At 48.1% G+C, this 17,435-nt stretch overlaps 1 protein-coding gene across 1 annotated transcript in view; it reads left to right on the forward strand.

Moving 5' to 3' along the window:
• Window positions 1-16,635, forward strand: part of LGR5 (leucine rich repeat containing G protein-coupled receptor 5) — a 102,669-nt gene extending 86,034 nt beyond the window's left edge. Inside the window, exons 13-19 of the mRNA XM_029079307.2 lie at window positions 3,925-3,990; window positions 4,189-4,260; window positions 5,840-5,911; window positions 6,428-6,553; window positions 8,189-8,334; window positions 9,444-9,527; window positions 14,059-16,635. Coding sequence (XP_028935140.1) covers window positions 3,925-3,990; window positions 4,189-4,260; window positions 5,840-5,911; window positions 6,428-6,553; window positions 8,189-8,334; window positions 9,444-9,527; window positions 14,059-15,143 — 1,651 coding nt within the window. The 3' untranslated portion in view covers window positions 15,144-16,635. The remainder of the gene's footprint in view (window positions 1-3,924; window positions 3,991-4,188; window positions 4,261-5,839; window positions 5,912-6,427; window positions 6,554-8,188; window positions 8,335-9,443; window positions 9,528-14,058) is intronic.
• Window positions 16,636-17,435: the final 800 nt, after the last annotated feature.

The following is a 17,435-nucleotide window of genomic DNA, read 5'->3' on the forward strand; positions in this document are numbered from 1 at the left end:
ACTGTAATACGCGCTTGGGCGAGTACCACAGAATTAGCAGCCGCATTCCCTGCCCACAAGCACTCCCTAAGGGAGGCTCCTACTCGGACCAAAAGAAACGCTGGCCAAATAATTACTTCAGTTGCCATTTCCCTGTCTCTGGAAACCTCCTAGGGGTAGAGACGTTCACTGCCTTCACTCCACCTAAGAATACTCACGGATGTCAACGTCCTTCCACACCAGAGGAGATTTATTCATCCACTGATCCACCTCCCAGCTCTGTCTCTCGGTTTTCCTTTCCCGTACGAGGCTCGCTGAGCTCCAGGGGTGCTTCGGCCCGAGCCCTTTGCCAACCTCTTTGATGGCTCTGCCAGGACATCGACCTGATCTTTCGGTAAAGGTCATTTCCCCAAGTGAACAACAGATCCGTCCCCCCGGGAGTAATCAGTTCACTGAAGCTTTCCGTCGGTCGCTAAGAGTCTCACCAAAGCCGAGGAGAAAAGGTGATCATTTACCCAGTCCCACATTTTGAGTTCGAAGTGTCAACAGACCCCCCCAAGACCCAGCCTATATTAATAAGAATAATAATAATGATGGCATTTGTTAAGCTCTTACTACGTGCAAAGCACTCTTCTAAGCGCTGAGGTCGAAACAAGGCAAATAGATCCGGCGCAGTCCCTGTCGCACACCGTCGTAGGCGGGGGACGTGTCCGTTATATTGTTCTATTGTCCTCTCCCAAGCTCTCAGTACAGTGCTCTGCACTCAGTAAGCGCTCAATAAATTCCATTGTCTGACTGACATGAGTCTACCAGTCTAAGGAGGAGGGAGGACTGGTATTCAACCCCATTTTACAGATGAGGAAACTGAGGCACCGAGAAGTTAAGTGCCTGAGCCTCGGTCACCCAGCAGGCAAGTGGCGGTTCCGGGATTAGAACCCAGGTCGTCTGACTCCCGGACCCGTGCGCTTTCCATGAGGCCGCACTGCTTGCCATGGTTTACACTTTAACCAAGTCTCAGGCAATCCCCTCTTCACGGATGTCTAGTCTAATAATAATAATAACAGTGTTGGTATTTGTTCAGCGCTTACTATGTGCAGAGCCCTGTTCTAAGCGCTGGGGTAGAGACAGGGTCATCAGGTTGTCCCACGTGAGGCTCACGGCCTTCATCCCCATTTTCCCGATGAGGTCACTGAGGTCCAGAGAAGTGAAGTGACTTGCCCACAGTCACACGGCTGCCAAGTGGCAGATTCTGGATTCGAACCCACGACTTCTGACTCCCAAGCCCGGGCTCTTTCCACTGAGCCACGCTGCTTCCCTAGAAGCAATGCACAGCGCCCAGGTCCAGACACAACCGTGGCAGCAGGGAGGAGACCGGGGCAAAATGTTCACAGGACGTCTGTTCATGTGCGTCGTGACTTAGATTTAATCGGCTAATCTGCTTTTCCCCAAATAAAATACATTGCAGGCTTACACCACAGCTAATTGCCTTCAAGAAATCAAATTTAGAGGAAATAACGCAAAGGCCCAAGCAGTGTCGTTGCCAGTGGTAAAGGAGGAAGGTGGAGATTTAGAAAACGGCGTCATTTTTAGTTGCAGAATGTTTACTTTAAAAAAAAAAAGAATCGTGTCTGAAACGTGCTAGTTGATTAATGGAAAATCATAGAAGAAAGGAGAGTCGATCGCAAATACACATATACAGATCCTTTTTTTATCTGTTCTCTTTTTCTTTATTTGAAATTTCTGCAATTACCCGGGCTTGTTTATGATAGTTGCACTCTACTATAAATCATTCCAGATGTTTCCGTTACTCTATCCTTTGTTGAATTTGGACCGAATTCTTCTCTTTCTTTTTTTTCCTTGTAAGTCGAATGATTTCAATAGTTAATACTATATTTCGGAGGGGACTTGAATTTTTTAAATTGCTGGAAAAACTACCTTTCCCCCGCTGAAGGTCCAGTAAGGTTTTGGGCCGCGGAAGGGATCGTTCAGTTTCACTCCCATTCATTCAGTCGTGTTTATTGAGAAGCAGCGGGGCTCGGTGGAAAGTGCCCGGGCTTGGGAGTCAGAGGTCGTGGATTCTAATCCCGGCTCTCAGCTGCGTGACTTTGGGCAACTTCTCTGGGCCTCAGTGACCTCATCTGTAAAATGGGGATTAAGACTGTGAGCCCCACGTGGGACAACCTGATTAATCTTGTATCTACCCAGCGCTTAGAACAGTGCTTGGCGCATAGTAAGCGCTTAACAAATACCAAAATTATTATTGATTATTATTATTGAGGGCTCACTGTGTGCGGAGCACGCTTGGAAAGTACAGTTCAGCAATTGGGCAATATAATTCAGTATTCATTGATCACCTGCATGTAGAACAATTCGATTGCGGTGGGGATAGAAGGGGCGATGGTTTCCCACCAGGAGCTTACGATCTAGCAGGAGACGCCGGCGTGACACCGTTTCCGAACGGAGGGGAGACGGACTCGGATATTTGAGCATGTGAATGGGGGTGTTCCGAAGGGCTACAGGGAGTTCAGGTTGAGAGTGCCACAGTGATGAGGTGATAGGGAAGAAATGAGCTGGGGAGAAGGAACTTGGAAACCTCTTGGGGAAGGTGGTATTTTGGAGGGCTTTGAAGATGGAGAGTGGTGAGATCTGGCAGATTCGAAACGAGAGGATGTTCAGGCAGGAGAAAGAGTAATGATAACGTTGGTATTCGTCAAGCGCTTACTTTGTGCAGAGCACTGTTCTAAGTGCTGGGGTAGGTACAGGGTAATCAGGTTGTCCCACGTGAGGCTCACAGTCTTCATCCCCATTTGACCGATGAGGGAACTGAGGCCCGGAGAAGTTAGGTGGCACGCCCAAGGTCGCACAGCAGACAGGCGGCGGAGCCGGGATTAGACCCCGGGTCCTCTGACTCCCGAACCCGTGCTCTTCCACTAAGCCACGGTGTTTCTTTATTGACCACTGTCCTAAGCATTTGGGAGAGTACAATGAAGAGCCCGGGCTTGGGAGTCAGAGGTCATGGGTTCGAATCCCGGCTCTGCCACTTGTCAGCTGTGTGACAGTGGGCAAGTCTATGCCTCATCTGTAAAATGCGGACAAACTGTGAGCCTCCAGTGGGACAACCTGATTACCCTGTATCTCCCCAGCGCTTACAACTAGTAAGCGCTTAAATACCAACATTATTATATTATCATTAATAAACAGACACATTCCCCATCCGCAGTGAGCTCAGAGTCTTCAACGTGGCCCACCCATCCTGCTCCTCCGGCGTCCCCGTCTCATCTATCTCCCCGCTGACCCCTTTCCCATTTCCTCCCCCTAACCTGGAACTCGCTGTCCCTCCATATGCACCAGACCACCACTCTCTCCACCTGCAAAGCGTCGTTCAGGTCACATCTCCTCCAAGGTGCCTTCCCCGATTAAGCCCTTTTTCCCCCGGCTTTCTCTCCCTTCTCCCTCAGTGAGCGTCTACGAACTATCTGGGAGAGAACAGTCAATCAGTGGTATTTAGGAGTGTTTACCCTGTGCTTATTTAGCGCCTGAGAGAGTAAAATACAACAGCCTGGTAGACACACTCCCTGATCACAGAGAGCTTACAGATAATGTTGGTATTTGTTAAGCGCTTCCTATGTGCAGAGCGCTGTTCTAAGCGCTGGAGTAGATACAGGCTAATCAGGTTGTCCCACGTGAGGCTCCCAGTCTTCATCCCCATTTTACAGATGAGGGAACTGAGGCCCAGTGAAGTGACTCGCCCACAGTCACACAGCTGACACGTGGCAGATCCGGGATTCGAACCCATGACCTCTGACTCCCAAGCCCGGACTCTTTCCACCGAGCCATGCTGCAAATGTTTCTCTCCCAGAGACCAATGGAATTAAAAGGATCCAAACATGTTTCTCTTAAACGATTGAGAAGTAATGTCCCCCTTCGGTCGCTTCTGTTTTTCAGCGATCTGTCTTATAACCTGCTTGAAGATTTACCCCATTTCTCGGCTTGCCGGAGACTTCAGAAAATGTAAGTCGGGAAGCATCGCCAAGGTATTTTTGAATAATAAAATCAAAGGTTTTTTCAGGTAAATGCATCCTGCCCCTGGCAGTGCGGCCGTGGGGACGCGTTCTGAGGCAATTTCTGTGTCTGTTGGATCCGTAGAGGTAGCTAAATCCTTCGAGAGGGTGATCCTCGAATCCAATCAGACTCTGCTTGCCATTTCAGAGACTTACGTCACAACGAAATCGGTGAAATCCAGGCGGACACGTTTCGGGAGCTGAGGACCCTGCGTTCACTGTGAGTACCAGGGTTAGAACTATCTCTTTGGTCCTCAAGCACGTGGAAGCCTTCTCTGTCTTCCAAGACCTTCCGTTAAGTACCTTCTTAATCACATTTAGTTCCCCGGTACTTATCTGTCCATGCAGAATAGACATTTTGGATCTGATAAACAGCAAGGAGTAAATTCCAAGATGGGAGCAGGGAGCCACGGGATCTCGGGAAGTTAAACATTAATAAGGAAGAAGGAGAATACGTCATTCGATCCGCATCCCTTAGCTGGAACTGGCTGGGATTGTTTTCTATGAAAACTGACGACGACAAAGAATTGCACTGAATCTAGCCTCTTCTGCCCCCATCTCTTTCATTTAACCTTCTACGCTCTTTGATTCGGTCAGGGCTTCCCAGGAAAGAGCCTAGGATTCCCTGGAAAATTTGAAATGCTGCTCTCAGTGTTGTCCAGGCCTCAGGCTTTTGCTTTTCCTCCCTCCCTCCTCCCCTACCTGCCTGACATTCGACAATCTGCCAAGTGGCCATCTAAATAATAATAATGACGGTTTTTGTTAAGCGATTACTACGTGCCAAGCACTTAGCGCTGGGTTGGATATAATATATAATATACACCTTTCGATCAGAAGGTAAACAGGAATGAAAAGAAGTAAAATGGTAATCGGTCACTTTGCTCCTCCACAAAAGATTCTGGTAAAGATCCATGGGGGGATGGGTAGAAATTTGTCTGAAGTCATGTTTTGAAACATATGTGTTTTGTTTTGACATATGGGTTTGGTGGAAAGAGCACAGACCTGGAAGGCAGGGGACATGGGTTCTAATCCCGACTCCGCCACTTGCCTAGCGTGTGACCTTGGGCAAGTCGGTTCGCCTCTCTGCGCTTCCGTTTCCTCATCCGTAAAATAGGGATTAAATATCTGTTTTCCCTTCCCATGTGTGAGGGGGACTGTGTCATAGATGATTAACAAACACTATCGTTATTATTATTATTATCATTTATATTGTTATAGTTGTTATAATTGGAATTAAAAGCTAAAAATTGGACCTTAGCTATGATTTCAAATTTAAAAGCTTCCACATTTGAATCCCCTTTGGTTGATTGCTTAAAAATCTAACGCCATGCAATTAACTACTTTTCCTTTTCAAGAAGTGTATTGCTTTGAAACTTAATGGTAAATATCCAATCAGTTTTAGATGCTTTCTCCAGCTTTTTTCAAAATATGCCCCGGATAACATTGCTATTATCTAGGTAGGAATATATAGAACGTTTCCCCCCCAAAACCAAAATTGGGTATTTAAGACTCCTGTCCTTTTTAATCTTCTTTTAAGGATTAATGAATGAGGTTTATCAAACTTCTGAAACAAAGTCATTAACAGGCAAAGGGTAAACCTGAAAAATTGAAACCTGACGAGTGGTTTTTCCAAATTTCCTCAAGTATGCTCTATGCGAAAAGCGTAACAATTTCAAAGAATGTTTTCCCTTTTCAAAACCAAATAGAAATCTATTGACAAAAAGAAATATCGAAATGCAAATCCACCTTTTGGATGTATGACAAGGGTTTATATCATTCTGTCATTTGCTTTTTCCTAGGGATTTAGCTTGGAACAAAATTGTACATATTCATCCTGATGCTTTCTCTTCTGTACCTTCTCTGATCAAACTGTAAGTATTTCATTCCCAGCTGGAGAGCGAAGCAGCCTGATTCAGTGGAAAGAGCCCGGGCTTGGGAGCCAGAGGTCGTGGATTCGAATCCCAGGTCCGCCACTTGTCAGCTGTGTGACTTTGGGCAAGTCACTTCACTTTTCTGTACCTCAGTGACCTCATCTGGAAAATGGGGATTAAGACTGTGAGCCCCACGTGGGACAACCCGATGACCTTGTACCTACCCCAGTGCTTAGAACAGTGCTTGGCACATAGTAAGCGCTTATCAAATACCATTATTATTATTCTCCTATGCAAATACAGCAAAAAAAAGTGGTCATCAAGCTTGTGGACATTCCTTCTCTTTATGAAAAAAATAGGCTGGAGGTTTTGGTTTTATCCCACTTCTGATTCAGGTGGAAAGTACATTCGGAGTTGTTTTATTGGAGACTTTGATCTTTAATGTGTTTTTTTTTAACATCAACTTTCTTCTGACAGCTAATCCCTAAAAGCTAATTGTTATTTGATGTTACGCAGGGATCTATCTTCCAATCATCTATCATCTTTTCCTGTCACCGGGCTACATGGTTTAACCCATTTAAAATTAACGGGAAATCCAGCCTTGCAGAGCTTGATAGCGTTTGAGAACTTTCCAGAACTGAAGTGAGTAGGTCCTTGAAACTGATAGAACCACTTATGTTCACATGAAACAGTAAATGTGCAACAATATGCAACCTCAAACCATATCTTATCTATTGATCTACAGGTACAACGATAAAACATCTAATAAACAGGAGCTCTCTCTCTCAAACGATGAATACTCCTGTCGACTACTTTTAATTCAGAGGGAGTAGATTTTTTTAAAAAAAGAAAACAAATTGGAGGATTCCCATGTGTCGTTCATTTTCCAGTGTGCTCTGAGGCAAACCATCACTTTGGTCAACTCTACTAATAATAGCAGTGGTATTTATTAGGTGCTTATCTTGTGCAAAGCACTGTATTAAGCACCGGGGCAGAAATAATACAAGCAGTTTGGACACAGTCTCTGTCCCGTAGTCTAAATGGGAGGAAGAAAGGCTATCTTATCCAGATTTTACAGAGGAGGTAACGGAGGCACAGAGAAATTACAAATTATGAACTTATTTACATCCTCCTCAGCACTGACGTCTATACAATTATGTATTTTGTCCACTCGAGCTGTAGCTATTTTGACGTTTTTCCTTAGAGTGGAGAAGCAGCGTGGCTCAGTGGAAAGAGCCCGGGCTTGGGAGCCAGAGGTCGTGGGTTCGAATTCTGGCTCCGCTACGTGTCAGCTGTGTGACTTTGGGCAAGTCGCTTAACTTCTCTGTGCCTCAGTAACTTCATCTGTAAAATGGGGATGAAGACTGTGAGCCCCACGTGGGACAACCTGATGACCCTGTATCTACCCCAGTGCTTGGCACATAGAAAGCGCTTAACAAATACCATCATCCTCATTATTATTATTAGCATTACTCTCCTATTAAAATATGGCAAAAAAGTGGTCAGGAGGCTTGTGGACGTTCCTTCTGTTTATGAAAAATATAGTTGGGCATTTTTGGTGTTTTTTCCACTTCTGATTCAAGTGGAAAGTACATTCATTCAGTAGTATTTATTGAGCGCTTACTATGTGCAGAGCACTGTACTAAGCGCTTGGAATGGGCAAATCGGTAACAGATAGAGACAGTCCCTGCCCTTTGACGGGCTCACGGTCTAATCGGGGGAGACGGACAGAGAAGAACCATGGCAATAAATAGAATCGAGGGGAAGGACATCTCATTAAAACAATAGCAAATAAATAGAATCAGGGTGATGTACATCTCATTAACAAAATAAATAGGGTGATGAAGATACATACAGTCGAGCGGACGAGTACGGCGCTGAGGGGATGGGAAGGGAGAGGGGGAGGAGCAGAGGGAAAGGGGGGAGAAGAGGGTTTAGCTGTGGAGAGGTGAAGAGGGGGGTAGAGGGAGCAGAGGGAAAAGGGGAGCTCAGTCTGGGAAGGCCTCTTGGAGGAGGTGAGCTTTAAGTAGGGTACATTCAGAGTTGTCCTTAGAGTCTAAGCTCCATGTGGGCGGAGAACGAGCGACTTGGTTATCCTGTACTTCCCAAGCCCTCAGTACAGTGCCTGGCACCAAGAGTGTGCAAAATAAATACCCTTACCCCCAGATCTCCCCTTTGAAACTGTGCAGGCTCGGCGCGCTAGGGAGAGCCTTGAGAGGGTGGCAAAGAAACCACCACCCCATTTAATGTCTGACTCTATCTTTCCTGAACGCCAAGGGTCATGGAAATGCCTTACGCTTACCAGTGCTGTGCATTCGGAGTCTGTGAAAGTCTCTACCGACCGGCCGGTCAGGGGAACCGAGCTGACAACAGTAGTCCGGATGAGTTCCCCAGGAAAGACTCTGGGATGCTGCATCTTCAAGGTCAGTTGGCAGAAGGTTACTTTCGGCCGAGCGGAGAGCTCTGGGCTGGAGGGGCTCCTGATGGGTAGGGTCATTCCCGCTGCGGTCATTCATTCCCCTTCGGGACTCCAAGCGGGTCCAGCCGTGTGGGCACTCGGCCAATTTAGGAACGTTTTCCGCGTCCCCCAGCCTCTCATCCCTCTCTTTCCTGTCAAGACTTCCCTCTGGACTGTAAACTCCATGTGGGCAGGGGCGTCTACCAACTCCGTTATATGGGACTCTCCCAAGCGCTTAGTACCGTGCTCTGCACACAGAAAGCGCTCAATAGATACCACTGATTGATTGATTAACCTCTCATCTCCCCACTCTGTTCTTCCTCCCTTCCTTGTCACCTATTCCCTTGGGTCCATGAAGCCTAAGCACTTTGACACTCAGCTCACCCTCAGCCCTTCAACGCTTAGGAAAATACCCTTCTATACTCCTGCTTCCCCTACCTGTAATTTACTCTCCCTCACTGGACTGTGAGCTCCTCATGGGCAGAGAACATGTCTACCAATTCTATGATATTGAACTCTCCCAAGTATTTAGTATTAGACTGTAAGCCCGTCATTGGGCAGGGATTTTCTCTATCTGTTGCCGAATTGTCCATTCCAAGCGCTTAGTACGGTGCTCTGCACATACTAAGCGCTCAATAAATACTATTGAACGAATGAATGAACGAACCGTATTTTCCCAGTGCTTAGTACAGCGCTCGGCTCAATAAATAACGACTGAATGAAAGAATGAATGTTCTGCACGCAGTAAGCACTCAGTACCACTGATGGATTTGTATTTGGCATCCAACCTTTCATAAAGCATTTTCAGACCAATGAAATGGCTTCCGTAACATTTTCAACATACCCTTGGCAGTTGCGCTTATCAAAATAGAGTCGTGTCAAAGAGTCCCCTGTCACCGAAAATATCATTTTTGAGGACTCTAATTCTGTGGAGTGTAACCGCTGTCGCCGTCCAAATTCCCCTCATCATCAGTGACATCTTCCTTGCGAACAGAGGACGATTATCTATAACCCATGAACGAGATACGCCAATAGGGACGGGATTTAACTCGCAGGCATGTCTCTCCTCTGCAGATGAACGCGACTTTGAGGATTTTCTGCTTGATTTCGAGGAAGATCTGAAGGTTGATCATTCTGTGCAGTGCTCACCACGTCCAGGTAGAGAATGGCCGGAAACCTGTGTCCGCGGACGCATGTTTCGTAGTCCACTGTAACCCGTAGAAGTTTCAAAGAGATTATCCTTTGAATCGTTATATTGGAATCTGACTCCCATCGGAAAACGTGGCGATGGTGCCTACCGGAAATGTCCGGAGGGGAGATACGTTATCTGTTGAAAATGTGGATGGAATCTAGAGTGACCAGAAGAGAAGGAAAGAAAAGAAGTGGAGAAGGGGAAAAGGAAGAACGGGGACAGGAAAATCAAGGGAAAGTGGGGCTAATAGCAGAGAAGAAGGAGCATAACAGAGAAGCAGCGGGGCTTAGTGGAAAGAGCCCGGGTTTGGGAGTCAGAGGACGTGGGTTCTAATCCCCGCTCCTCCACTTGTCTTCTGTGTGACCTTGAGCAAGTCGTTCCCCTTCTCTGCACCTCAGTTAACCTCATCTGTAAAATGGGGATTAAGACCGTGAGCCCCACGTGGGACAACCCGATACCCCTGTAACTACCCCAGCGCTTAGAACGGCGCTTGGCACATAGTAAGCGCTTAACAAATACCATCGTTATTATTATAGAAGAGCACGGGAGGTGGGAGGGAAGGAAGCAAGGAGGAAAGGAGAGATGGGGGAAGTGTGGACAAGGAGGAGGGCAAAAAGGGAGAGCAAAGGACAGTGAGGAGAACCCCCACCTTCTGCCGCCTCCGCTTCCTCACGTGGGCCCCGGGGATGTCTCCTGGGGCTCACACCTGGGCCCGAGGTTCAGAGGATGCCCACCGTTGACCAGCCTTGATTGCTGGGAACCCCAGGCCTGCACGGAAGCGGAGGGAGGGAGACGGGGGGTCGACACGGGCCACCGTCTCCTGTGTATCGGGATACGCGATTCATGCACCCGTGGAGGGTCTTTTTCTTTCTTTAGGTCTTCTTCGGGGAAGCAGCGTGGCCTAGTGGAAAGACCACAAGCCTGGGAGTCAGAGGATCTGGGTTCTGATGCCAGCTCCACCACTTGCCTCCGGGGACCGTGTCCAACCTGATTATCTACCCCGGTGTTTAAAACAGTGCTTGACACACAGGGAACGCTAAATAGATACCGTAACGAAGAGGTCCTCCGGGGCATAAAGTGTTCTGCGGAACTCAGAGCGGGCAGAGGGATGCCCCTGAAATTTCAGGACTGTCCTGCCTCCATTAGGCCAGTCGGGGACATCTCCAGATGGGGCGGTCTTAATGCCAGAGCCACTTTGATGATGACAACTCCAGAGACAAACAGACGATGTAAATCCTTGCCACGGTACTAAGTATCGTGGTTAGCACAGATAATCAAGTTGGACACAGTCCCTGTCCACCATGGGCCTCATAGTCAAAGTAAGAGGGAGTTCAGGTATTTTATCCCCATTTTAAAGATAAGGTAACTGAGGCCCAGAAAGAATTAGTGGCTTGACCCAAGATCACCGGCAGACAGGTGGTGAGGCCAGGATTAGAACCCAGGTCCTCCAACCCCCAGGCCTATGGTGCTGACGGGGGCACCTACAGAGCCCCATGCCAGGCGTCGGATGACATAGATGGTACCTCCAACCCACAGCCCTGGATCACCTTCACAGTTCACATCCTTCTCTCCCGTACACGGGCCGCAGAGGGCTGCTGGCGAAAATCTAGATACCAGGCCCACCTCCTCCACTTCTAGTTTATTCTTTTCTGCTTTAAAACTATCCTCTCCTCTGCCCAGCAAAATTAATTCTCCAACCTCATTGACACCCATGCCCACTGCCCTCTCCAAATGTTACAGACTTTCAACTCCCTCTTCAAACCCCCTCCTTCGCCCCCTACCCCTCCCCCACCTTCCCTATCTTTTGCTCCTGATGACCTGGCCACACATTTTATTGAGAAAATTGAAACTATCAAGCATGATCTCCCTAAAATCCTTCCTGCTTTTTGGTCCCTCTCTCCTCCTGCCCCTTCTTCAGCTCTCCCATCTTTCCCAGCAGTAATTCAAGAGATCTCCTGCCTTCTCTCAAAATCCACCCCCTCCACCTGCACAGCTGACCCCATCCCTTCGTACTACATCATAGCACTTTCTCCCTCTCTTCTTCCCTCCCCGACCGCCATCTTCAACTGTTCGCTCTCCAGTGGCGTCTTCCCCACTCCTTCCAAAAAGGTCCGTGTCTCCCCTATCCTTAAAAAATCCTCCTTTGACCCCACGGCTCCCTCCGATTATCGCCCCATCTCCAACCTACCATTCCTGTCCGAACTCCAAATGTCGGTATCCTCTGACTCAAATTCCTCTCCTCCAATTCTCTCCTTGACCCCTTCCAATCTGGCTTCCGTCCCCTTCGCTCTGCAGAAACCACCCTCTGAAAGGTCACCAGTGATCTCCTTCTTGCCACATCCAACAGTCTCTCTTCCATACTAAATCTCCTCGACCTCTCAACCGCCTTCAACATGGTCAACCACCCCCCTTCGCCTGGAAACATTATCCAACCTCGGCTTGGCTGACCCTGTCTTCTCCCGGTTCTTCTATCTCTCTAGATGCTCATTCTTAGTCATTTTCACTGGCTTCTCTTCTGCCTCCCATCCTCTCTCTCTGTGGGGGTCCCTCAAGGTTCAGTTCTGGGTCCCTTCTATTCTCCATCTCCACCCACTCCCTTGGAGAACTCATTCCCTCCCATGGCTTCAACTAGCGCCTCAATGCAGGTGATTCCCAAATCTGCATCTCCCACCCTGATCTCTCTCTCTCTCTCTCTCTCTCTCTCCATTTCCTCCCGCCTTCAAGACATTACTACTTGGATGACCCACCAAAACCTCCATCTTAACCTGTGCAAAACAGAACTCCTCATCTTCCCACTCAAACCTCTGATTTTTCCCATCTCTCCATCACTGTAGACAGCACGCCATCCTTCCTTGTCTCTCAACCCATCAGCTTGGGGTTAGCCTTAATTCTTCTCTCTCATTCAACCCACAGATTCAAACCATCACTAAATCCTGTCGATTCAACCTTCACAACATCGCTAAAATCCTCCCTCTCCTCTCCATCCAAACGACCATATTACTCCAATCGCTTATCCTATCCCGCCTTGATTACCGGATCATCCTCCTTGGTGATCTCTCTGCCTGTCTCTCCCCACTCCAGTCCACATTTTACACTGCTGCCCGGGTCATTTTCCTACAAAAACGTTCAGTCCGAGTTTCCCTACTCCTCAAGAGCCTCCAGTGGTTGCCCATCCGCCAACCTAATAAAACCTCCACTGGATCCCACTACACCCCCCACCGGTGCATCTCCTCCTTCCCATTTCTGTCCAAACTCCGCAAATAGGTTGCATGCAACCGATGCGGGTCTTGACCCTCCCCGGTCGGACCTCTGCCCCCTTCGGTCTCCTGAAAGTGCTGAGCCCATGGTCACCGATGACCTCCAGCTTGCCAAATCTAGTGGACTTCATCCTCGTTCTCCTCAAGGTCTTGGCTGCCTATATATCCTTGACACTGGGAACTATTTACTTCCTTTTCCTTTGGAAATGCCGCCTGATCTCGGTTTTTTACTGGCCTAGCCCCCCTCTCGGTCCTCTTACTTCTCCAGTTGCTCCTCTCCTCCTCTGCCTCCCACTGCCTACTGTAGGAGTCCTTGAAGGCTCCGTTTTGTGTCCCTTGCTCTTCTCTTCGCCCTCTCCCTTCAGGAGCGCATCTGCTCCCTCGGCTTCGATTACCACCTCTACTTAATAATGACGGTGTTGGTTAAGCACGTACTATCTGTCCGACACTGTCCTAAGTGCTGGGGTGGATGCAAACCAATCAAGCTGGACACAGACCCTGTCCCACGTGGGGCTCAGAGTCTTAGTCTCCATTTTACAGATGAGGTTACTGAGGCGCAAAGGAGTGAAGTGACCTGTCCGAGGTCACCCAGCAGACAAGTGGCAGAGCCGGGATTATAACCTGCGTCCTCCTGACTCCCGGGCCCATGCTCGATCCACTGGGCCACGCAGCTTCCCCAGATCAACCTCACTAGCCCCAATCTCTCTCTCTCTCCTGTCACATTTGCTCCTCCCTGTAGCTCAGTTGGTCCAAAACTGAACTCATCTAACCCTCCCAAATCCCTTCCTCCACTTCATTTTCCTGTCGTAGTTGAAAACGCCCCATTCCTCCTCCTCATATCTTTGACTCGTCTCGCAACCCCGTATCTGTTCGGTCAACGAACGCTGTTGATTTTTCCTCCATCAGTCAGTGGGATTTACTGAGCGCTTACTATGTGCAGAGCACTGTTCTAAGCACTTGGGAGAGTACAGTGTAACAGAGTTGGTAGACGCGTTCCCCGCCCACGACGTACTTCTTCAGGATCCACCCCTGGACAAACACATTGATAGAGTAATAGGATACCTTTCCCACTGTGGTTTCCCGTGTAATTTTGAGCTCGTGTCTCTGAAGTCTTTCGCCTGGGCATGCCGCTAATCCAACCGCCATCTTGCTGAACTAGTCCTAAAGAGAGAAATGAAGAGAAAGCCGAGAATTATCATTTGAACCGCCAACGGACCTGCGTTTCTTTTTGTCTTTCCAGGGCCCTTCAAACCATGTGACCATCTGTTCGGTAGTTGGCTTATCCGGATTGGAGTATGGACCATAGTCTGGTTGGCTTTCATCTGCAATACCCTGGTGATCTCCACCGTCTTTAGCTCTCCCCTGTGTATTTCTTCGATCAAACTTTTGATTGGACTGATGGCGGCGGTAAACATTTTATCGGGGGCCTCCAGCGGCGTTTTGGCTGTTGTGGACGCGTTCACTTTTGGCAGCTTCGCGCAGTATGGTGCGTGGTGGGAAAGCGGGGTAGGCTGTCAAATCACAGCTTTTCTGTCCATCTTTGCCTCGGAGACATCTATTTTCCTACTTACCCTGGCAACCCTCGAGCGAAGTTTCTCCGTCAGACGTTCGGCCAAACTGGGGACGAAGGCCTCTCCCTCCGGTCTGAAAATAATCACCCTCCTCTGCTTTCTGTTGGCCCTGTGTATCGCGACGGTTCCACTGTTTGGGGGCCGTGACTACGGCGGCACGTCCCCGCTCTGTCTACCCTGGCCTTTCGGAGAGCCCAGCCCCACAGGTTATATGGTGGCCCTAGTCTTGCTGAACTCCCTTTGCTTCCTCGTGATGACCGTCGCCTACACCAAACTCTACTGCAGCGTGGAGAAGCGGGAACTGGCGACGGTTCTGGACTGCTCTATGGTGAAACACGTAGCCCTGTTACTCTTCACTAACTGTATCCTCTACTCTCCTGTGGCCTTCTTGTCCTTTTCCACCTTATTAAACCTCACCTTTATCAGCCCCGAAGTGATGAAATCTATTCTTCTGGTCATCGTCCCGTTACCCGCCTGTCTGAACCCCCTCCTCTACATCCTCTTCAATCCACATTTTAAAGAGGACATAGGCAGCCTCCGAAAACAGACTCTCTTCTGGAGAAGAGCGAATCACACCAGCCTGATCTCGGTGAACTCGGATGACGCGGAGAAGCAGTCCTGTGATTCCACTCAAGCCCTGGTCACCTTTCCGGGCGTCTCCCACCACAGAACCTCCCCTTCCCGAATGCCACCATCTTGTCCGATGACTGAAAGCCGTACTCTTTCGTCCGTGGCATTCGTGCCCTGTCTCTGAGTCGAGCGGACGCAAGGGAGTTAGCACTTCTAGAGTCGGCGAAGCGGGTGACGGGGATGGAGGATATTATTCTCTCGGCCCACCTCCAGAAACGCTATCCGAGAACAGAGACCCAGGTGAGCAACCGACGGGGAAAGACTCCGAAACTCCCCAACTCTGGGGACGAAGGGCGAGTGAGCAAGAGGCCCGTGGAGAGCTCCACCCATTAATGACTTCTGGAGTTCTCTTCACCGCCGCGTCGATCACAGGCGGTAGGTGCAAGTGTCATCCGAGGAGAATTCCTGGTAGGTTTTTGTGGCGATCATTCCAGGCCTGTCAACTTCAGAGAATATTCCTCAAGAAAATGAGTTCCTGAAACTCTTCTAAAACCTCTCAAACTAACTGGAAGGAGCAGGGCTGCCTAAAATAGACCTCGTTATTAAGAGAGTGAAGGAACCAGGGAAACACACTGGCCTTCGTTGAAATATCCGTGGAGGTACTCGGCCTCGACTCGGCTCATCGTAGGCTCCCGTCCCCTGACGGTATAGGAATAACGACGGGATCCAAAATTGGTTATTTCAGAGCAACCGCTTTTTGTTTCGAGACTGATTTAAAGGACGGTTGGACACTTCCAAGGCTAAATGAATTCAGATTTCCATTAAGTCAATCAAGTAAAGATGGAAACTCCCTTTTTCACTCCTTAGTGACTAAAACTGGATGTGCAGGCTTCAGAGGCCGTTACTGGCAAGGGACACACCTAGAAAAAACGATTTTCTCTCTCTCTGGACTTTTTTTTCTCTCCCTAAGGGCTTAATGAATCGATCTGGATGGATGGACGCCTTTGGAAGACGACTGAATGCAGAAGTGGTGAATGTTCAGTGAGTCTTGGTTGTTTTCTCAATCTCTGTAAAACTTCCAGGAGGGCAACGTGTAGCTAGAAAATGAAGCTTGATATTCCAGATTAAACAGCCACCACATTATCTTGTCCTTTAGCTTGGCTTAACTGTTTTCCATCTGTTCTGATGGGCACGACGTCAGCGGCGTTCCTTCTCGGCTTGGCCATATTGAGTACATATGTAAGATGTTTGCGAGGCGAAATAAAGTCTTACTTAGAAGATGGATTGACGCTTCTTTTATCAGGACGCTCTAAGTCCGTAAATCATCCAGACCAAATGGTGGGTTTATTTTTATAAGCGTGTTTGAGATATTTCCATCAGATGTTTTAACTTAGAATTGGAAAAGTACATTAATGAGATTTTTTTATAAGATGTGTAAATATAGAACTGTATTTATTACTCCACTAAAGCCACGGTAACTCTTAAGGAACATGACAATAAGCCATGTACAGTTGCATCCTATTACTTAAGTATTGCATTTTTGGTCTAATTTTACTACATTTGTTCTCTGTATATATGTAAATGTAAAGCGTCTGTAAATAGATTACATTCCTGCTTTTCTATTGATGTACCAAATAAAACTAATTTGTAATAAAATGTAACTGTAAAATGGAAAAGGGAGTTCAGCTAAATTATTGTTCGCAGAGGCAGATGTCCAGTTGCTTCTGCAGTTCTGTCTAGATGAAGTCGCTCCGAACGACGTTATCTTACACCAAACTGGCCGGAAAGAGGAAACTCTTTAAGTACATTGGGCCTGCTCCAGATGGAGATTCAACTGGCACCTCAGGGAGTTTTGGTTTGGTTCTAAATTACTTTCAATTGCGCTTTCAGATTTAAACTGTTTCAAATAAAGACTATTTCCCCAGGAAGCAGCCTGGCCGAGTGGACCCAGAACGGGCCTGGGAGTCAGAAGGACCTGGGTTCTAATTCCGAATCCACCACTGGTCTGCTGTGTGACCTTGGGCAAATCCCTCAACTTCTCTGGGCCTCAGTCACCTCATCTGTAAAATGGGGGTCCAGACTGAGCCCCGTGTGGGACACGGACCGCATCCATCCTGATTAGCTTCGATCTACCACGGCGCTTAGTGCAGTGCCTGGCACGGAGTAAGCACTTAACAAATACCACAAAAGACACGAAGGCAGGTCCACATAAGCAAATCACCGAGCGATCAATCAATCCATCGACTGTGTTGGTTGAGCACTTGCTGTGTGCAGCGCACTGTACTAAACGCTTAGGAAAATACGTCGCAGTTGGCAGACACAGTCCCTGCCCACAGTGAGCGGTCTAGAAGGGGAGACTACCACAAATAAATCCAGATAAAAGCAACGTGCATCTCCATCAGCCGAATATTTCAGGCAACGAAAAAATCGGGCCTACCCTATCCGGGTAACAATAATAATAATAACGTCGGTGTTT

The sequence above is a fragment of the Ornithorhynchus anatinus genome, chromosome 14 (genome assembly GCF_004115215.2).
Source record: "Ornithorhynchus anatinus isolate Pmale09 chromosome 14, mOrnAna1.pri.v4, whole genome shotgun sequence".
Lineage (NCBI taxonomy): Eukaryota > Metazoa > Chordata > Mammalia > Monotremata > Ornithorhynchidae > Ornithorhynchus > Ornithorhynchus anatinus.